Source organism: Centroberyx affinis, unplaced genomic scaffold (genome assembly GCF_046629955.1).
Source record: "Centroberyx affinis isolate AG114_WGS23_722 - 3 ecotype Tasmania unplaced genomic scaffold, CSIRO-AGI_Caff_v1 ptg002518l_1, whole genome shotgun sequence".
NCBI lineage: Eukaryota > Metazoa > Chordata > Actinopteri > Beryciformes > Berycidae > Centroberyx > Centroberyx affinis.
Genome location: NW_027280739.1, coordinates 70,063 through 93,749, shown reverse-complemented (window position 1 = coordinate 93,749; position 23,687 = coordinate 70,063). Strand labels below are relative to the sequence as shown.

At 40.8% G+C, this 23,687-nt stretch overlaps 1 protein-coding gene across 1 annotated transcript in view; it reads left to right on the top strand.

Moving 5' to 3' along the window:
* Positions 1 to 3,041: 3,041 nt before the first annotated feature.
* Positions 3,042 to 23,687, top strand: part of LOC139656705 (BMP/retinoic acid-inducible neural-specific protein 3-like) — an 89,356-nt gene continuing 68,710 nt past the window's right edge. Inside the window, exon 1 of the mRNA XM_071534322.1 lies at positions 3,042 to 3,424. Within this exon, the coding sequence (XP_071390423.1) occupies positions 3,042 to 3,424 (383 nt within the window). The remainder of the gene's footprint in view (positions 3,425 to 23,687) is intronic.

Here is a 23,687-nt window from a genome sequence, read left to right as displayed (position 1 = left end):
TTGAAAATATTTGGCTCCTACTACCAAATATGATTTACATTCTTGGAATGGTAGCACTTAGAAAAAAAAAACATTAATAAAAAACGTACATTTGAAAAGAACATTTTATGGACCCACAAAGGCTCATTCACTTGTCTATGGAGCAGCTCCAGCTTTACATATACATGACAATTTCAATTATATTTATATTTTCCAGATTTGGAAGGTAGTGCTGTGTTATTCAGTCACATTCAATAAAGGAAGAAATAGGGCAGTGAGAAGACCGAGGGGTAGGGAAAGGGAGATAGAGAAGAGGAAAGAGAGAGCGATAAGGTGAGATGAAAGGAGAAGTGAAGATACGGTAGCAGGAGACATCGGAGGTCTTCCCTACACACATTCCTCCTCTCATCTTCCCGTCCATCCTCTCTCCTCCTCTCATGTTCCACTCCACAGCATCCTTCCTCTCTTCCCGCTCCTCCTCTCATTTTTCCATCCCATCATTCCTTTCCTCTCCACCATCCCTCCTTGGCACCTCTCACCTTCCCTTCCCATGCTTCCTCTCGTCCTCTGTCTCGCACATCTTCCCATCCCATCTCTCCGTTCCTCTCACCCTCCCATCCCTCGTCTTTTCAAAGCCTGTCACATCCAATCATGTCCCCTTTTCATTCCATCTCCTTAAAAAGCTACATAGCTATTTTGTTTGATTGAATTCTAGTCCATTCATTATGGGTCAATTTCCTAGGAATAATGTATGGTCTCATAAGTACAATCACATAAAATGGAAAAATAAAGCGGAATTGAAACCACTTACCATGGTGTGGCGACTGAACCATAAAAATAATGTATGATCGGATGTTCTTGTAATATAATATAGAGATATTGCATATCATTAATGTTGGCTGAAAACCAATATCAACAAGGAATTAAAGAGAAGAGACTTGTGTTCAGACTGACGACCCTAGCTTTGTGAAACCTGTGACACCTGTGGGGCTGTGAGCCTCTTAGTCTTGTTGTGTAGCTATCTGATTACATAGCTTGATTTTGGCCCTTTGCATAACAGAACAAAAAGAGAAATGACATATACACAAGGTGCCACATTTTTAATTTGCACTAGGTTTACCTTGGGGCCATGCAATACATGAAACAGCATCTGCATACCATCCCATTCATCAAGTTTTCATCCCGTTTAGATGCATAAATACATTCGTTTGACAGATGACTTTGCTAATTGCCTTTTCAAACTCTGCAGTAATCTCTAGGTACAGCAAGCGAAAATTAAAAATGCATCACCCTGAGTATTGTTTTTTCATGTCTGAGCCTGCATTTATCCACCTGAAATTAATTATCAATTTGTTTGTAAGATAAACAGGGAATACTCTGGATCCCAATCCACTTATAGCATCTTCGCTACTACTTTACATATCCATTCTGAAATGTTGATTCGTCCCTGAAGACTCCACCCAACGATACAACTAGTCATTAGCAGCGAAATGAACAGCGAGCCTCTGCTTCTCTGAAGGGCGCTGCAAAGGCTTTTCAAAGTGTCACCTCAAAGTCGTGAAAACATGATGTGTCCTTGCGCTCTGACTAAATAAAAGCAAGCGTCGAAGGAGGATGTTTGGTGTGAGTCAGAGATCGAGAAGTCACACTCCAACAATACTGTGGTTGCGCTGATGTGCTTCGGTTTGCCCTGCTAACACCCCCGATCTGTGCGGAGGAGGGTGATGACATTCCAGTCCAAACACGCAAGCCGCCAAGCGTCGGACGAAACTGAAAGCCCTAGACGCTGATCTATGGCGCCACTTTGCACATTCTCCACTCAAGGTGGCACAAGGTTGTCACAGCTTTCGAGTGCACCTCACAAGTGATCTTCAATCACTCGGAAACTGTTTTAATAAAGTGATTTCAATTTTGACCCTTGCCACGTGGAAAACTTATATAGCTGTGATCACCTTCCTTTTGACGGCTATATATATTTGACATTTTACAAGGACATTTCACAGTGGGTTGGCTTGGTCCCAGGGTCAATGGCCACACTTTATGAAGCCAATCATTGCAAATCTCAAGTGCTCCGTTGATAGTAAGAAACCTCTTATGTTTGATTCATGAACTTTTGTCAGAGCTTTCATTTGAGTGCAGGATCCAATGTGAAAAGTGCACTCTGGAGAGCACCTCCACATTTTGCCGTGTTGTCCAAGGAGTACACATGTTGAAAGTGCACTTTCCAAATGTTTAAATGGAATCACGCAGGGTGATATGCAGACTACTTGGGAGAGCACTAAGAGGTGTCTGCACTTCTCTCTCAAGTTTGTTTACTATACTGTGCCCACAAAATGCACCAATTTATGGCAGCATACTTTGTTTTGAGGAATAAAAAAAATGTACCCATGATTCATGATTAAAAAGAAAAAGTCTAATAATAGAAAAAATGTAATATAATGATTAACGCACGCTGGCTTATTTAATTATTCTGTGTCCATAACATGCAGAGAATGACTTTAAGAGCATATAAGTACATATTCAGAGCAGACATGAGAATGATCATACTGGTATGACTTCATTATTGAGAGATACTGCATGGGATGTGGAAGGCAGTGTCAACTCTCAATTATGGTAAAATTACGAATTCAGAAAATATGTGAATTAGCATTACTTCAACACATAAGTGAGGACTTCAGATGGACCGAGCATTTGTCAAATTAGCTCGCAATCTCGGGAAGAACAACCACAACAGCTGCTTGAATTTAGCAGGGAATTGTTTTCAATATGTTTTTCAGTGGGGAATCTGTGAAATGATGAATGCTTGTATGATGTGCATCTTGGTACACAACAGTAGCACAGAGCTGAGCTGGACTTGCTCTTCCAGGTAGAGATTCCCACCCTGAGTGTTCAAAATGGTCAATATGCCTTCCACAGAAACCTCTGACTGTATCACTGTTTTTATTAAAAGTAAGGCTAACCAAATGTTTCTCTCTGTCCCGTTGTTCACCTCCAGGCCAGTGGGAGGTGACTGTCAGAAGAAATGCCGGTCCCAGGTGCCCTAGTACATCACCACCGGGACCATGGCGACTCCTTGGCCAATGAGAAGAGACAGGTGCTCCCATGGCTCCGCCCCCCTTGCTAGATGGTCGGCGCCCTCCTTAATGCTCCTATGGTTGCCGTGGGCGTTGCTGTGGCTGCCGTGGCCCACCCGAGCTGAACTACTGGGCGGTGGCGGGGGACAGGGAGGGAAGGCGCTCCCCGGCTCCCCGCCGTCCTCCTCTTCCTCGTCCTCCTCCTCGTCCTCCTCCTCCTCCTCTTCGTCGTGGGGGTTCAGCGCGAGGCAGAGCGGAGGGCAGCTGGACTGGCTGCTGTCAGAGAAGGGGCCTTTCCACCGCTCTCCGGAGTACACCGAGTTCAGAGAGAGGTTCCAGCAGGGATTTTCTACCAGATACAAGATTTACAGGTGAGAGGAAAAGTTTGTGTGCTTAAATTATCTACATTAAAGTAATAAAATGTCTTAAATAGTTATTAGATGTCTTATTAAGGTTAATACAATATGCAGAAAACTTAAACTTAAACTCTTAAAAAGTCTTACATGTGGCTTTCTGAAGCCTGCAGATACCTTGGTGTGTGTCTGTGATTGCTATGGAGCAAAGCATGTTATATGCTACAGCATAGTTCAGAGTGTGACTGTCAGTGCCTGGTCTCCCTGATCGATGGGTGCTGGCATCTCAAGTCAAGTCACTTACACCGCCCTCAGCACTTTAAAAGATGCAGATGCTGAGGTTTTAAAGGGTAATACCACAGAAATTGATAGGTTGTGATTCGGTGAAAGCAGACATTTTTCTACTATTTCCCATTTCTTCTGCGTTTCTATGAGTTATGAGCTCTGCAAGATCAAGGGAAATGTAATGCAAGCCTGAAATATCATTTTATGAACATGTCATTTTCCCATACCTATATTAAACATCTTGAAATATAAAAAAAGGATAATAGATGTTTAATATAGGCACAGACACATGACAGTCTCTCAACCATCTCAGGCAATGCAATTCAAATATGTTACAGCGTTACATTTTCTTTGACAGCTCATAACTTCAAACTCATAAAACAACAGACACAAATCTTAGAAAATTTTAGGAAAATGTCAGCTTCTGCAGAATAACAACCACTCAAAAGTTATTCCCGGTGGAATCCCCCTTTAAAAGCTGCAATATCTCTAAAATCCTGTCATAAATGAAGAAGGATCAATAGATCAAGCTCCTCTGTGAAACTCTTTTCATCATACCATTTCACATTTAGTTGACAGTTGTGCAAGGGCAGACAAGAACAAAAGAGCAGGATGAAACCATTGCACCTAACCACTTTGAATAAGAGACAACATAGTCACATAACACATAATTCAAAGCAGAATAAGGATTTAATAAGAATTAGTAACAGTCATTTAAGAAATAATAGTACTCTAGTAGTGCTTTCTATGGCCTTAAGAGGACATTCATTGGGATTTTACAGTATATGGCAAGCATACTAACTGACTGAGATACAGGGAGCCCCACAATATCAGCACTGAAGAGAAAATGCATCTTCTCAAGCATCACCTTTTAAGCAGTTGAGGAAATGAAATGGATGCGTTTCTACTTTTACAATGTGTTAATTAGTCACACAGAATCACCTTTGAAATCCTCCTCATCACCTAGGCTGATTATCGAATCCAAGGACGCCAAGTCGATACTTGTGTCCTTGTGGAGAAAGTTCTTCCCAAATTGTCTTGGAGAGAACGCTCTTCTGGTGAAAGTGAGCACAGAGAAGCTTCCTTGCAGTTTGAGATGGATCCGTCCTCCGCCCTGTCGTTCTTTTGGTTTGGAATCGTGCTTCGGTGGTTAGATATTATGTACAATGCGTCATAGAGGACATAAGAACGCACAAGAAGGCGTATTGATAATCAGCCCTGCAAAACACTCCATTGCACTGCTCCATCATATCTCACATCAGTCCTCAGGGCCTACACCTCCCCCCTTAAAGAATACACCAAGATTTTGGGGAACCTGTTAAGTGATGCAAACATAGACACCAAAATCATCCATGTGCCCCTGGTAGATCACATCCGGTTCCCCATGGTAACATTTTAGCATATAGAAAAATATATTTTAAAAACGACATATCATTAACTCAAAATAGCTGATGTAGCCACGTTTATTTTTGGAACTATTACAGGTGAACAACCACGTATTCATCTGCTGTGAGATCTTTAGCTGTACACAGTCTCACATTGCCCACTACCTTCACTTCCAGTGGAGACAGGGAAAGTAGTCCCTGGTAGTTCACAGCAGTATGCTATTTTTACACACATGGAAGATTTTGGTGTCTATAATTTCATCACTTCACAGGTAAATTGAGTAAGGGGACAATCTCCTGAAAAATTGGTGTAATCCTAAAAGATTTATTTAATGTTTAATGTGTGTTTGATTTTCACTGATATTATCTTTGTGGACTATTGTTCTCTCTTTGCCAGTTGATGTCATGTCTACACTATACAGATAAATTGTACCTTTATTTTTTGTTTAATATTTATATTTTTAATGGGATATCAAAGGTGTTTCTTAATTTTTTCTTTTTTACAAATCAGACAATGTCTGCCGAGATAAGAGGTTTTTTTTGACTACCATGCGCATTAGCAGAGTCCAGCGGGTGTTAGATGTGTGGTCTATAAATGATGCAGTAGAGTCCTGCCAGGACCAGAGTTCATGTTGGCCCCTATCACCATTATCATCATTCCAAATTTAATATCCAGTGTGATGGATATACACTGTATCCGCTAAGGCTGCAATTTGAATTTTCATTTCCTCAACTTGGAATAGATATATATATGTTGTCTTTTTTTTTTACTTTGGCCCTTCGTTTCCTGTCCGTCCCTCTCTCTATGCACTAAATTTAAAAATAGGTTCTCTCAGCTGGTCTCCTTGAAAGTTGTCACAGCTGTTTGTAATGTAGACTCGCTAGAAAATTACATGTCCTTATTACTAGACGTTTTTGTCTAGCTTGGACAGTAATGGGAGTTGACTGCGGGCATGTTTCAAAAGCTATACAGCTGTGAAGAACACATATGCACCGCTTTGAAATAAATCATCCTGGCCTGTGCCTCACTTTCTCTCTCTCTCTCTCTCTCTCTTGCAATCTTTTTTTAAGTCGACTGAGCATGCTACGGTCCTCTCCAGTGACGCCCTGCTTCACATCCATACAGTTACACACATTCACACCTGGGACCTGCCCAGTACAACACAGTTTTCTGCTGTGCCAAGGAGCAGCTCCACTGGATCAGCATGGGGTTAAAGTGCTGTTGAACTTTGGTAGTACCTTGGGTTGTGTAGCTTCCTGGCTATGGTAAAACCCCCAAATCATTGATTCTCTGTTATCTGTTGCTCCAGCGCTCCGTGAGATTGGACAATTGCGGTTTCATAATTGTAAATAGGCGAAGCAAATAAATAAAATATGAGTCTCTCACTTTTTTCACCTATTTACAATTATTGGTAAAGGTATTATTTTCTTCGTTCCATCGGCATACATTTCCACCGACCGGATTTCGGTGTTACACCTGTTCAAACTGAAAGGTTTTCAATAAGTAGAGACTAGGTTGAATGCTCAAATTAACCTTTATTCAGAAGCAAAACATGATGGAAACTGATGTAAGCTCCATGAAGGAACTCCTCCCATTCGTGAAGTTAGGAGTACATCCGGGATGGACGTAGGAATTAGGATGTCAGCATAGTTCTGTGAGTAGCACAATAGCATAGTAGGTGACGTGTTTATACTCCCGTCACTTAGACAATTGGCTCTCTGAAAAAGAGGAGGGAAGTGACGGCTAACTCTGATTGGTTCTCTGGAAAAAGAGGGAAAGCGTTCGCCAACTCTGATTGGGTAAAGAGAAAGCATGAATGCATGATTTGTAGTCTTCCTGATTGAAATTGCGTAATACTTCACTAATAAACATAAAGAAAGCGATTCACTTAACCACAATTCAGCAACATGACTATTTTTTTTTGAGATATTGTCAGAATCTGCTTTGTTTGCGTGAATTTTTAGACCTGTTTCGTCATAAAATGGCAGTGAACGGAGAGAGAAAAAACGCAATTCTTCAGTCTCCTCTACCGGAGCAACAGATTTGGGCCGATCATGTCCAGGAAGCTACACAACCCAAGGCAATACCAAAGTTCAACATCACTTTAACTTCCTTGCTCAAGGGCACTTCCACCATAGTTGGTTCCTTTTTACCTTTACAGATTGGAATCAGGAACATTGGAACTCTCTCTCTCTCTTTCTGTCTTCTCCCCTCACTCTTTCAAACTGGAGGCGTCTCCTCGCGCAAATAAAAAATGACAGCATTTTCCTGTCGTCATCTTTCTTCTCGATCTCACGCTCCCCGTCCCATTCACTTTTTCTCCCCTCCGTCGTCTGCCTCCGTCTTTCGCTCTCTTTCTCCGTCTCGGCTCGAGTCAAACAGAAGCGACAGCATCCGTGACAGATGAAGGGGAAGTGCGACGCGAGATGACAGGTGAAGTTTCCATGACATAAGTGGGGCAGATCGTGGCACGGCTCTCCTTTTTTTTTTTTTTTATGCTGCAGGACACTTTCAACAGTCACTGAGAAGGCAACTTGGCATACTTTCACTGATTTCTGTTTCTCTCGCTCCAGAAGGCTTTTCAGATTTTGTAGGTTTTGGCAAATTGTGTCGTTCTTGGTGTTGAAGTAAAACCGCTGCTTAATTCCTAGCTGTATTTTAAGTTAGCTAGAGATATTTTATTCACCGAGGAATATCTTAGCATCGCTCTCTGTCTCCTACGAGGGCTTGTGACTCATCAGATTTAACAGGGTGCCATTTCCATCTGTGTCATAGAGCTGTGGCTTTGTAGCTCTCCTGTTTTAACTTTATAATGCTCTCTCTCTGCGTTTCTCTCTCCAATGGCGAGTCATGAGTCATCGCGTTTCAGATGGTTGCCGTATGTCGCCTTTTCCAGACTTTTTTTTTCTGACTTAATCTTGCATCCAGGCAGTGTGAATATGGAAATTCTGGCCGTTTTACTACCCTGTACTATACTATATTAGGCGCAAACGACATTGCAATAATTGTAATTATAAACAGGTTTTAGCTTGCACAAAGCAGGAGACACCGCTGTGATTTCCACATTCTCAGGCTGCTAATAAACATTAGCATAGGCTAACAAGACTAAACGCTGAGCATACTGTAGAGTGCAAATCCCTGCAGTCTTCCATGAAGAATTAGTAAAAAGAACTGCTTTAATCTATTCATGCTATCCCCCCCCCCCCCCCCCCCGCACATCTTTATTGTGATTTGCACCATAATGCTTCTATGTCCTGCATGAAGAATCACTGTGAAATTCAAAGTCTCTATATACACTGACACTGGCCATGCAACACATGCAAGATTCTCTATTGTTTATGCAGTTAGCCCCTATCTTCTGATGCCATGCCAATGTGAAATTTACTGACACTCATTTCAGTTTGCAGTCGTCAAATGCGCCCACAGCCTCAGACCTTTTACATGTCAAAACTTACAGTATGCACTGCTCAGAATGCTGTGAGCCATATAAAAACTGACCTCAGTTACTTAGCAACCAGTACAACAGACTCTACCTTGCTGTATGTTGGGATGCTCAGTCTATAGAGATAAGACACCTCTACCGTCATCTGACTGAATAAGTAGCAAGTAATTGTCATTCAAGTCAAGTCACTCATATGTAACATTTTCATGTTTTATGTTGGCATTGGCTGCTGCTTTCTGTCCCTCACCTCTCCTCCTCCTGTGTGTATGCTTTGTAAATGCACTTCTTTTCATTAGAATGCCACATAGCCCACTTCCCACAGCAACAAAGCACTTGAATTTGTCAGCCAAATGCGTCCTACTCAAAGCGTTCCCATGGTTCTGACGTCAATATAAATGTAGAAGTATTTGCCGTCATGACAGAAATTACTGTTCTCTCCACACTCGGGCACAAAACAAAAACTAATCCATGAGTATTTTGAATTCATTTTATTTTAGTTAGCTTTGGATCCAGGCGATATAGTTTTAGTTGAATTGCCATTTTTTAAACTCTATTTTGTTTTTATTTTTAATTAAGTTTATGAAAATGTTGTCTCTGTCTTTGTTTTTGTTTAAGTATTATTATTTAAAATAATCTTCCATGTGAGTTATGTAACATGAAACATTCTGTGTGCGTGAATGACAATGCCAGCTTTCAGTTACACTTAAAAAAAACTAAAAAGGCAGAATACAAATTTTAGCAGGACACTAACAGTGTTCCCATCTGTACTGTATTATTTATTTCATAACATCCAGATCAAACTCGTAACATTACCATTTGTACATAATTACTCTAATAACTATTTCTATATCTGTGGGTACTGTACCTAGTTTATCCAATTATTCTGAATATGTTATGGAGGCCTCTGCTGAGTGTGGTGAGGTTATATTCACACCATAAATACTGTAGAGGAATCAATTATATCATGTAACCTCCTAGGCCTCAGATGAAAATAGCAGTTCTCTACTATTACTAATTGTACTCTTATGACCTTACCCATGCTCATATCTCTGATTATCATTGCTTTCACTGAGGAAAATAAGTGCCAGTAGGCTACTTTCTGCATTAGCCTTTCCAGAGAGCCGGACCAAAATTGGCTCCTCTCGTTAGCTTCTAATAAGGGCTAATGGAGATGGGAATAGATGTGAGACACATTTTCCTGGGCTAACCCTAATCCGTTAAATCCTTAAATCTCATCATTGCACAAGTTACATCAACTACTACAACTTTAAATGAGCTGGAAAAAATATCCATGGATAGGGATCATCATGTCTACGCTTCCCAGCGAGCTCACTCTTTTCTCTCTTATGGCTGCAGTCTTCGGAGAAATCCCATTTTGCTGAAGAGGAGTTGTTTGGAAGCAAGTGCAGATTCTGAACAGTCCCACAGTGCTTTCATAGCAATGGCATACAAATCAAATTAATTATCTGTTTATTGCAAATGTGATTTCAGCTCTCTGGCTCCCAGTTTATCATGCTAGCCTACTTGGCTTGCTAGCTAATGTTAGCAGCTGAACCATTAGCAAACATACAGTAGCTTTTATAAAAGCACCACTTATACAACAATTTGCTTTATTATACAATCCTACAGTATGTCTTGTCTTACAATCATAAATATATTTAACTATATATACTGTACATTGCTAAATAAATCACTATATTGTAGCACAACCTGGAAGTAAATTCTCCCATTGTGCAACATCAAATCTCATTTGCATACAAAAAGGATTTGGGGAGATTAAAATGGCAACGCAGGTGTAAAGATTTATAATTAAAGTAAAATTTTGACAATAATACAACATTTTTCATTACATACTGCTCACTAAATAACAGTTTGTACAAAATGATTTATACCACGCTGTGACAAAGCTTCTTGGTGTTCAGGTTTTTCAGGCTTTGCAGTTGTGTGACAAATGCGACAACTCCTATTTCCCCTGGATCACGCAGCACTCTTAGGCATCTTTTTTGAAAGGAACATGAAATGCTCGAGTCACATTCAACATGTGGAAGCTGAGGGCAACAAAGGACTCAACCACCTGAGAGCTCTTTGTGGATGGAACGAAGGAGCACCACCGGAAACAAAATTTAGAACAGTTACATCTGATCAGTATTCGAATATTCGTCACTGGCCTGGATGACTTCTCAACCCAACAAATGCACTACAAATCATACAAAACAACGCAAAAAGACTGGCTTATAGACCACACCAAAGACTAATCATCCTGGTACAGAAATACATCTACAGAGCCACCAACAGCCCAGCCATCAAACCAATAATAGAAGAAGCAAAACGTATTCCGGAACATCACTATCTACAATAATGCAGTACATGCCACCTAATATTGCTCCAATTTTGTTAATTCTCAGTAGGTACTTCATGCTCAATAATAACATTACTTTTCTCTAATCATTTCCTCTTCTCCTCCTTCTTTCTTATCTGTTTTTATATTATTTCATTACTATTTCATTAGTCATTTCAATCAGTTTATTCATACAGTTATTCATCCGTCCCTTTGTTGTCCCGTCTGCCTCTGTCAATTAGCCCCCTGCCGCCCCCTCCTTCCCCCTCCTTGATAACGATTATGCTCTGATCTATCCAACAAGCACAATTACAGTTTAGCTTAGCTTACAAATGTCCGAGCAACCACGGCCGGCATCATCAAGAACGTCCATTGGAAAATTAGCTGTGTGCAAATGATGTCTAAATATATGACAACAAGGCCAGAAAAAGAGACATAAGAGATAAAGATAGTGGTGTAGTGTAGTGGTGGGAAGACCATCTCATTTAACTAACTCAGTTCTTTTGGCTGTGAATTGATTCAGGACCGGTTCAATTGAATCACCTTTGTAAAAGTGACAATTTTGTAACCAAAAGCACTTTGCAAACTGGCTATTGTGTCCATTCAATTTTCTTTTTCGGAAATGGGTTAAACCCTCACTGACTACACAGAACTATACAGAACTGCTTCATTAAGTGCTAACCCACTGAATGAATAAATCACTCACATTTATGCTGTCTTTCGACCAAAAGGTGGCACTGCCCACATGGCTGAACGGTTAATTCAGTCCGATTCAGCAAATGAGCTACTAACCCTTACACTAGCAACTGAACCACTGAACAAAGGAATCACTCACATTTATACAGTACTCTTTGGTCTTTTGACCAGAGCCGTTTCTAGCTTGTTGGGGGCCCTATGCAAAATCTTGTTTGGGGGGCCCCCCCGCTATTTCAAGCACTCATGAATACACATCAAATCTGCATCGACACAAATTCCATATGCATATACAGTACTGTGCAAAAGTCTTAGGCATATGTCAGTGAAATCCATAAAGCGAAGATGCTTTCAAAACTAATGAAATGAAAAGTTTCTGAATATCAAAAATTTACAATAAACAGCAGTCTACTGACACACTAATGCAGAAAACAAATAAACATCTAAGACTTCTAAGAAATGTATATAAAAAATCTAGGGTGCCTAAGACTTTTGCACAGTACTGTAAATCAGATCGAATGCTGCATTTTTCACATAAAAAACTTCTTTTAATTTCAGGAACTTAGCTGCATTGTTAAGACATCAAAATCAAAACCTGGCTGAATTTGGCTCTTGAAGCCCACAGCACTGTGGCCATGCTGTGGTGGTAAAAACAAAAGAAAAAAAAAAAAGATCACCCACTTTTCTCTTTTCAGCCATCTGATATCACAAATACACATCTGGCAACCAGCTATTTGAGACAGACAGGGGTTTTGGCCAATATTCACTTGTACTTTGCTACACTTGAGAAAGATTGGCCACTGCGGTGCTAATGGAGGATGGAGGCAGGACAGATGCAGGATTGGGGAGCGGAGTGGGGGGGGGGTCGGGGGTTGGAGGGTGGGTGGGGGTTGGACTGTGCTAGTCCTGCTGCAGTAGACCACACCATCACAGACACAGAGAGCTTGTACAGAGCAGCGGGGCAGAAACAGGCCTGTGGCTCTGTGATGGAAACAGTCAGGGAGCAACAGCCAGCGCAGTAGGAAGGACTTGCCCGGCAGGCACACTGCGTGTGTGTGTGTGTGTATGTGTGTGTGTGTGTGTGTGTGTGTGTTAGCTGACCGACACATCTCCCACCAACGGACATAAATAACTCAGCAAATGTGGTACGACCCCCCCTCTCGTCCCCACACCCCTCTCTCCCACCACCACCACCACCACACACACACATACCCATACACAGAGGGTCTTTGCAGGCCTTTTGATATGTTAACCCATCTGTTTCATAAAGGAATATAATGAAAGAGCCGCCAACTGCTGTGCACATTACCAGTGGTCTTAAGCGCCAACTGGGTTCAAACACAGAGAGAGAGAGAGAGAGAGAGATGAGAGAGAGAGAGAGAGAGAGAGAGATGAATAGACAGAGACAGACAGAAACGTTGCAATATCGTGAGAGAGCAAGAAAAACAGTATCTTTGTACTGATTTGAATTCAAGTGACAAAGGCAGAGACATTGTCCTTCCTGTCCCTCTACACTGTGTATTGCACATGACAATAATGCACATGTGTGTTTTGCGCATTGTTATTTGTCTATGTACACGGTATCGCTGTTCAGATTTTCTGACAAGGGGACAGCAAGCAAAGCACATATCCTAATCTCTATTTTCTATGTACATACTGTATATCTTCTGCAAGTGAATATATTGACAAGGAGTACAGTTTTTTACAATGCACACTCTGTACGTGTGTATGGCCCGCTGTTGACCTGTCAATATGAATATGACACACATTTTGCCCATCATGCATATTTGCCGCAAAGTCACATATCTGTTTACTACATATTCCCATATCCCTCTCATGAATTATATATCACATATATATTGAATTATTCTGTAATTATGCATTTATTTTTGTAATTATCCATGTATTATCCATTTATTTCAAAGCGCACATATTTCTTATTTTTGTATATTTTTATAGTGTTTATATTGTGCATTCATTCTCTCTTAGTCTCAGTAAGTTCTACTGCTGTTATGTTGCATCCCCTAATCCTCCCACACTTTTCATTCAAACATTCTACTTAACATGTCCTAGTGTTGAAATTGTCAGTGGTTTATATTTTTATTTACTCTGTTTTTTTTTTTTTGCTGTATTCTGTTACTATTTGCTGCTATCACACACTATAATACCTAATACAGCGCAATGCCAGACTCAACAAAGCAGAGAAGACGTCTGGGAGGAAAGAGAAGAAACAGTGGATTGTCTGATTTTGAGAAGCAGGGACACTATTGTGCGGCTTTGGAGAGTCAAGCTATTTCAATTATTACGCTGAACAAATGAGCCCTCAATGGTGGCACATATTCCCTTCTGTTAAGGACAGTGGGCTTGATAGTCGTCATTTTTTCCATTTCTTTGCAAATTCCAAACAGCAAATTTAGATAGTGAATAGTTAGTGATTTTTTTTTCTCTGGAGTCCTTTGTTGCATGACAGCAGGCTAAGGATAGTCGAGTACCTGGGGCATCCAAACGTTTAAGTTGGTATTGAGCCATGTGGTGCAGGTAGAAGAACAGCATAGAGAAAATGAGACACCCAACACTAAGCTATTACTTTTCCCTAACTAGTGTTACAACAAATTACTATTTCAGTTTCAGTAATAATACTGCAGCTACAATAAAAAGAAATTGCTACATCTGATATTATCTGTTGTAATATCAGATTGAAGTTGAACTACTGAAAAACTAGATCCCACCCTCATTCCCAGTTTTGTTTTCAGCATATTTTGTCATCGTCTTCTCACACTGAATGAGTTTACATGAGTTAACGGCAGAAAAGTTGACTATCTCTGAGCGGAAGTATTCTACTTTGATTTTATCAAGCCAAAAGGATGACAAGAACATTGAAAATCCTCGCTTGATTTCTCTGATCTCTCACAGGAGAAGTAATGAAGTAATGAGTAATCAGTAGTGTAATGAATTGCTTCTGAGGGAGTAATAAGTGAGAAACAGCAAGTGTGTGTGTGTGAATCTGCGTGCCTTTCCATTCAATCAGTATCCAATTTGAAATGAGAAAATAAGTCAGCAGGAATTTATATTTAAAAAATTATAATGCAAGTACATAAAGGATAACAGTATTCTGAAATAACAAAATGTAAACGAAACAAAACCATGTACATTACAAATACCTAACATTGTATTGCCACTTAATAATAATTAATTACGTCTTGTGTATTTAATCATTTTGATACAAATGCCCACAAATGAACTGCAAAATAACACAAAACTTAAACATTATTTTAGAAAACTGTCTTCTGGAGAAGCGCAAAATGAGAATTTTAAGTAGTTTGCTGTTGGAAACATGCCATGCGCTTTGGGTCTTACATACAATATACATATCATATATTATAATCAGTAATTCCAACATCCATTCACACACGAGTACAGTCATGCATACAACATACATATGCATATATTATAAAATATGCACAACAAACCAAACACTGTTCAATCATTCATACATTTCATTCTACATGTTATGGTGTGACACATTTAGACGAGAACTCAAACTGTGCATGGTGCATATTAGCCTGAACCCAAGTTCGTTGAACCATTCCTTAGTGAATTGTGTGAATTAAATGCAGTATAGTTATTTAATATTTAATGACATCATGAAGTATGTAGAATCCAATATATGTGGCTTATTTTCAACAGCAAACTAAATGACATTTAAAAAGCTTATTTTAGCTGTAGAAAACAACCTTTTCTTTTTCTTTTTTTTTTACTTTAGATATTTCACATGGACTCCATTGAAAACATATTGGGGGTGTTGGAGTTTTGATGTGTAGCTCCCAGGAGGTACAAGTGCGAGACTGGCACTCTTACTTACTGAGTCCCACTGAGCACATTCAGTGCACACACACACACACATCAATTTCAGAAGACCCAATGCACATTTGCACCTCCAGGCCCCTACTGTGTGTGTGTGTGAGAGAGAGAGAGAGAGAGAGAGAGAGAGAGAGAGAGAGAAAAGAGAGAGAGAGAGAGAGAGAACTTGGAGCGACCAAGACAATAAAACATCAAAAAGTACTTTCCGTCAGAGAAGATTAGGCAAGATACAACACTGATGGGATGGAAATCCAGGCAATATTTTCCTCTTTTTTCATCATGAAAAGATGTTTTCCGAATAAAACTGTCTCTCTTTTCCTCTCCCTCTCCCTCTACCCTTCCCTCTCTCTCTCTCTCTCTCTGTCTCTCACTCACTTACTCTGATAACTGCACCAACACAATCACACAATCAAGCCTTTTCCCTATCACCCTGTCTCTCTTTCTCTAACAAACACACACACACACACACACAGAGGATAAGAAACAATCTGGCAACCCATCAGATCTCTGGAGTTGGAATTCGATTAGTAAGCGACAGCCATTCGGTTTGAGTCAGACCTTTCTGCCGTTGCAAATGTGATCTAATTTACTCTCCCCTCGATAGGGCACAAATAACATCCTGGGATGGGAAATATGTAGTGTGTGTGTGTGTGTGTGTGTAAGACAAGATTTAGTCCCAGGGAGCTCAATATGAGAAGACTTTTGTTGCTGTTGATTTAGTATTGTATTGTAGAACTGTCTACACAGCAGGAGGAGAGATAATAGCAGTGAGAGTGGAGCCTATGATTACAATAATCATTCCTATACGTTCTCATTCCCCGTGAATCACATGCAGTGTCGGGGAAGCTATTTTGAAAGTCTAGCTTTATAAGCTGCCCATTAGTTTACATTGGACAAAGTGGAACTGCAGCAAAGCTATCCTCAAGGGAAATATACAGTAGTTTTGTTCACTAAAGTTGCTGAGAAAAGTAGTTCTGGCAACTTTGGAAAAATGATCATATCTACATTGCAATGTCATGTAATACAAAATTACATGATTGATTAGGATTAGGATGTTAACAAAATTATATTTAATTTGAAATAAAGTGTATGGAATGTTCACTGTATATATAATGATTCCAAATAATACAATCTGTTTGTCATAGGAAGAAAAACAGGGAATGATAACTATATTTTGGATGTAATATTCATCACTATCACCTGGACCCGGAACTTTCTGTTGTATGTAAACTTAAAGAACAAAAAAGGCCTTTGTAATATCAGACTTATTCATTTTTTATAGCCAAAAAAATTTGTTGGGAGTTGCTGTAGTTAACTATACTGCAAAAAGCAATAAACTCCTAAAAACACTCTCCAAATTAGAATTTATTTGAACTTCCACCAAGCGACTGCAGTAAATCCATTCCTCATTTTTACACACACACACACACACACACACACACAGCTGTAATGCTAGACCGCCATGGCCTTGAACAAACCGATTGTAATGTAAAATGTTTTTACCCGAGCATTAATCAGGCTTAGGTTTTCTTTGGTTTTTTCCGGGATGGAAGAAGCAAAAACATTGCAATCTTTACTTTAGGTGTCACTCTTCCAAAATGGCGGCGTGACCCTCGTAACCGCTGGCCACTCTTCTCAGAAATACCCCTGACAAGCCTCAATTGAGTGTTTCGCATTGTTGCCGTAGTCCGTGGCAGCTCATGCTATTTCAGTGGCGTTACACAAGCACAGCTGACAGGTTTGCGCTCTGCTGTCTTTTGAGTCTGGATGACTCATGATCCAGCAAATAGCAAATACCTTGAGATTTATGTGACGTCCATTGTTGCATGTCGTTGCTTAAGTGTGCCAAAGTTAACCAAATATCAATACTGATTTCTACACATTTAGATCTTTCCTGAGCTGAACTTTGAGAATGCTTATAGATAATAATCATCTCTTTTTATGTGAAGCAACCAAAGTGGCTTTCACGCTCCACATCTCCCCTTTTTTTTGTGTGGGCCGATAACTTATTGCTGAAATCGCGATTTCCCCGCATTATGTTTGCTTTGTTGTGGCTGATCCTTCCCTCTCCCGACGCGCGGACAAAATCTCCCCGGGCGGAATAAACTAAAGGCTCCGTCGTGGAGATATAGACGAGGCCAAAAGGCTTACTTAGCAGCTGATTCTGAAACAGCAGACGACAGGGTTTCCAAACAGGGGCAACCGAAGGACCTGTGTGTGTGTGTGTGTGTGTGTCCAAATAATACCTGAGAGAGAGAGAGAGATACAGAGAGAGAGGGAGAGGGAGAGAGAGGGGAATGATGGAGAGAGAGAGAGAGAGAGAGGAATGATGGAGGGAGAGAGAGAAGAATGATGGCGGGAGAGAGAGGAATGATGGAGGGAGGGAGAGAGAGTGGAATGATGAGAGAGAGAGGAATGAGGGAGGGAGAGAGAGAGAGAAATGATGGAGGGAGAGAGAGAGAAAGAGGAATGATGGAGGGAGAGAGAAGAATGATGGAGGGAGATAGAGAGGAATGATGGAGAGAGAGAGGAATGATGAGAGAGGAAGAGGAATGATGGAGGGAGAGAGAGAGGAATGATGGAGGGAGAGAGAGAAGAATGATGGAGGGAGAGAGAGGAATGATGAGGGAGGGAGAGAGAGAGGAATAATGGAGGGGGGGGAGAGAAATGATGGAGAGAGAGAGAGAGAGGAATGATGGAGGGAGAGAGAGAAGAATGATGGAGGGAGAGAGAGGAATGATGGAGGGAGGGAGAGAGAGTGGAATGATGAGAGAGAGAGAAATGAGGGAGGGAGAGAGAGAGATAGAGAGACAGGAATGGTGGCGGGAGAGAGAGAGAGAGGAATGATGGAGGGAGAGAGAGATAGAAAGAGGAATGATGGAGAGAGAGAGAGCGGGATGACGGAGGGAGAGAGAAAGCTGGGAAAGTTAGAAAGAAAGCGAGGGAGAGACGGGATGTCGAGAGAGAGAGAGAGAGAGAAACCAGTGAGAACAAAAGAACAGAGGGATCGGGTGAAAGAAGAAATAGGAGGGTAGCAACGTTTATCAAAAAAGAGGATACAGAACTAATGAAACGTGTGTGTGTGTGTGTGTGTGTGTGTGTGTGTGTGTGTGTGTGTGTGCGCGCCTTCACTTCCACTGCAACAGCACAAGACAAATTGACCATATGGATAAGAGCAGACGGTGGCCAGGTTGTGCTAAGAACCAGTTAGTTCTACCACATTGTGTTGTTTGGCACAGCGCCTAATGTTTAGCACACTGGGAACTGGCAAACTAATGGAGGCACACACACACACACACACACACACACACTGCCACTGCGCAGCTTCTGGTACGCCGGGGGGGGGGGGGGGGGACACTCGGAATCTGATGTACAGTGCGTCATGAGTTATAGTTTGAAGCCGCTTGGCCACAAAGCAATGGGGTAGCAAGTTATGGGTGTCCTTCAGCAACTTCTCAGGATAAAGTGGCCTGACTTTGCCATCGATGTCCATGGGTCTTGGGTCTTTTTGACAGATGACAGCTTCTGATGCATCGTCCGTGGTTCGGCTTCGGTACTCTGGGTCACGAGACATCGAGTGGGGCGTGGGAGACATCGTCAGCTGTCAATGGCAAACTAAATGGCACGGTTGGAAATGCAGTTTCCGCCGCACTTCAAGGCGCTTCATACAAAAGCAGACAGATGTAGAAGAATGCTTCACTGCGGGAAGGAGTTGCGCTGGTGCTTTTCCTTTACTGTGAAATATGTAATAGTTTGGTACACAACTTGAGTTAAGAAATGTTCAATCGATATCACATGCTGAATGTGCTTATTGTACCTCTCCAGAAAACAGCCGTTTGTTCGGTTCGCTGTTCCCTATAGTTTTAACATATAATACATTTTATCATTCACACATGTCGCTGTAATTTAGGAATACACCAAGTTTTTGGGAGATTGGCCGGTCAATTTAGCTGTTAAGTGATGAGAATATAAACACCAAAATAGATAGATAAATACCCCCGGTATATCATTGGTTCCGGTGCTCCATGCAAACACTTCAGCATACAATATGTTGAGCGACTAGCATTATGTCAAAAGTGAGAAAATGAGAACTTGTAGCAGCTCTAAAGCTGAATGGTAACCCTATTTTATAACCCTAACCCTAACCCTATCTTATATGATTTGTGGTCAAGTCTGGCAGTTTTGTGTAGGAGATTGGTACAATATAAATATGATATAAAAACAACATACCGCTTTAAACTACCATGTATTACTTTCCCTGTTTCCACAAGAAGTGAATCACTGCATAGCGAATCACTGCATAGTGCATGAATCACTACATATTGCATGAATCACTACATAGTGCATGAATCACTACATATTGCATCAATCACTGCACAGTGGATCAATACCTTGTTGCTCACCTGAAATAGTTCCAAAAACAAACCTGGCTACATCAGTTTTATTGAGTGAATAATATTTCATTTTTAAAATGTATGAATCTACAGACCATATAATAAAAGCCACTAACAACTTTTTAATTACTTTGGATAATGCTAGTCGCCTACTATCACTTAACATAGTGTATGCTAAAGTGTTAGCATGGAACACTGCAAATGATCTACTGGGGACACATGGATGATTTTGTCATCTACAGAATGTTCTTATCACTGAACAGGTAAGTTGACCAACGGGCCGATGTCCCAGAAACTTGGTTTATCACTTTAATATTACATTGGAGCTAGCATACGTTGCTTTTAACACATCCTAAACATGTCAGATTGAAAGTAATACAATTCTCCTTTCTGTGTTTTATCATTTAATCTTTGTTTTTATTTCTCTTTCTGATGTAGCGTGTAGAGTCGAGAATATCACATTTAGAATCTAGTAAAGGTATGGAAATATAAAACTTTGATCAAGATATCAAATTACACTCATAGGGGCACCACCTTCATAGATGAAGGAAAAACAGACCTTTACTTGGCTATACTAATCAGTCATCAATCTGAAGATCATGTGATCTTTTCAATTCAGGGATTACTTTTCTCTGCAGAGAAGGAAATACAGAACAACCAACTTTATAGTGAATGAATATATTTATTAACTACCTACTATACAAACAAACAAACAAACAAAAAACCATGTAATACATGAAACGGGTGAAATGTGTGACAAACGGACAGATGATAAACCAGAATAAAACACTAAACTATAGGTTGAATAATGAAATGAGAATGAAATAAAATAAAATGAGAATGAAATTAAAATAAAATGAGAAGGAAATGAATATTGGAATGAAAATGAAATCAGAATTAGGGATACTTATTGGCAAACAGTAAATAGTATGTCAATTTAGATCATTAAACTGGAGAAACGAGGCGGGTCGCTCTAAGGGATCAGCCTAGATACATACTTTATAATCTTAATATTTAAATCACAAATACATAGTAACTTTGGTGGTTGATATAGCAACAATGAAACAATGAAATAAAACATAATTATCGATGTGGGGGCCAAGAATGGGTAAATATAATCAGACCTTAGGTAGCGGTGTGGTCCCAGGGGAATAACTGGGTCCAACTATTGGGAGGATAATTAATCTTTTTTTTTTTTTTCATATTCGATTTCTTAATGTCCTGCAGCCCAGGTCTCTCGCTATGAACTCGGCCTGACGCTCATCTTTCCTTCTCTCTTTCCTATTAAAATTTCTCACTTTGTTAAGGAGATGACAGATTGCATCTCCACCCCATACTAGCGCGGGCGGGATCGGCTCGTAATTGGACCGCATGTGTGTGCGCGCGCGTCGGCGAGATGACACCGGGACATTGTCGATGGCTCGCTGCGATAATAAGTGCCACCAAGATCTGTGTATAAACACGCGCTGATTCAATTATTTCATCCCAGCTGGAAAAAGACACAAACAATTTACTCGTCTGATTTCGCCCGCTCTCCCCGCGGCAACGCACCTCCGAGGCAATACAGTAGAAAAATATAACCGGGCCGTTTAGATCCCGCTCGCTCATAATTTCGCGAGATTCGTCTTGAATTCCGATACCGAAGCTCTGCTGAGGGAGCGAGCTCGGGAAAATACTCGGATCCATCGGTGTTCCCAACAATGCCTGAAATGTACCTCTTACAATAGCGGGAAAAAAAAAAGGGACATGTCTCTGTTTTGCTTTTGGCCCTCGGCTGATTTTTTTTCTATTTCATTTTCTGATAGGCAGCTCAGGTCTTCTGACAGGGTGTGTGTAAGTGACTCAGAGAGGGACAGAGAGAAAATACAGAACGACAGTGATAGAGAGACAAAAAGCAGAATGAGACAAACAGGAAAAAACAACGTTCTCATTCCCAACTCGGTCCTATGTTGACTCTTTGTCAAATCCCTTGGCGTCGCTATAACGACGCTAAAGGTACCCTTCTGCGGGAAGGAGCTAGAGAAAAAGACTGGAGAAAAGAGCCAGGGTGACACACAGGCGGTGAGAACGAGGGATTAGACAAAGAAGCTGAGAGCTGCTCATCACATATATTCCAGTGAGTATTTAACCACTTGATTGTTAATACTATTGCTGCACAAATGAGACACCTGGGAAAAGAAAACTGCTGCTAATTGCTAAGTGTCTTTCCTCTCTAAAAGTCCCTATCTATTCATCAAAGTGTGCACAATCCATACATTAATTCTATTACCATAACCAACAGAGTTCAGAAATGCGCTCTTAGAAGCTCTCTACCTATCTGATTTGGGGATACCTCTGCGCATCAATAAGTAATTTTGCTCTTGCAGTACGCTTTATGAATAATGCCATTGTCTATATAGCGGCGCCATCTCAGAAATGTATTACTGGAAAGTCGTGGCAGCGGCGCGTGGAGACAGACAGACCGTATCTCAACAAATTAACATTGGCAGGCCGCTTTTTTACGTCAAAGACACCCGAGATATTCAATCTCGTTCTCTTTCCGAACAATTATTCAGCCCGAGAAACAATCACATTGAAGCTTTTTCTCCTGTTCTTTTCAAACAGATTCATTTTAATTCAGAGAGGGGCCGCCTCGCGCTCAAGTGATAGACCGCCTCTCTCTTTCACTCTCTTTCGGGACGAGAGGAGTGGATACAAATATTAATAAGCCCAAAAACCTAGTTTTTCAGTTTCGGAGGGAAATAGGGCACATCAACCTCCGCGCGCAGTGCACACACACACACACACACACACACCGTCACACACTCGCGCACGGGGAGATGGGCTGCGCCACGGCTCTCAAAATAGCTGAGGGAAATTTAACAGGGAAAGTGAGGCGTTCAGCCCCTTGATTTGCCAGTATGTTACTAATAGCTACAGTATCATATGGCACAAACACTCAACCTAGATACAGTAGAGCCAGCCGTGCAGAAAGGCAGGTAGGTCGGCGAGCAGATTCAGAGCGCGTCATGCAAAATTAAAATGACTCGGGGTTAAATTGTTTTTTTTTTTTTTACTTCCTCCTCTGCAAAATGTGTTCAGAAAGCATCTGTGAAAATACCGTAAACGCGAAATAAACTTGATTTCGGGAGCCTAACATGAAACACTATTGAATCAACAGAATGTCTATGGTTTCAGTATGGATCTACAGATGAAGTCCCACATGTTGCAGTGAGGAATTGTTTAGAAAAATGCCTTTTCCGCCATCATAAGAAAGGTAAAGGTTGCTTGAGAGACACTGCCTTTGTTGCAGTATTGCTAGTTATTTGTATTGTTAGTTTAGTTATTTTCTTCTGTGGTGAAACCTTTCAGTCCCCAGTGGACAGCGCAGCACTAATGGAAAACGGATGGATGCAGGCTATTGTGTATTTACTTTTCCTTGAGATTCTTCCTGATCTGTGACAGGTAGATATTCCTGTACATAACTCGGTATCAATTTGTTGGTATCTTTTTACAAGGAGATAGCTAACAATGCACATCTGCACACTCGGGGGGGAATTATGTGCATATGTTACCGTATTTGTGCACATATGCTACTTCCATCTGCCGTGCTTGCATAATTCGGTTCCGTGTACATGCACATGACCTATACATATCATTGTATATGAGACTTGTACATGCATTTGTGCAAGCATCCCTGCCTGTATGCCACTTAATAAATACATGCTTAAATGCTAACAATGCATATTTGCATTCCCGCACTTATTTCTCGATATTTTTAACCTTTGTCTGTATATTTTACAAGACATATTTCTATACATAAGTCTGTTGTTGTTACCTCCATCTGTAAATCTGATCTGCAGTGTCTTTGACATCTTAAGCCAACAAGACTCAGCCGAAGCT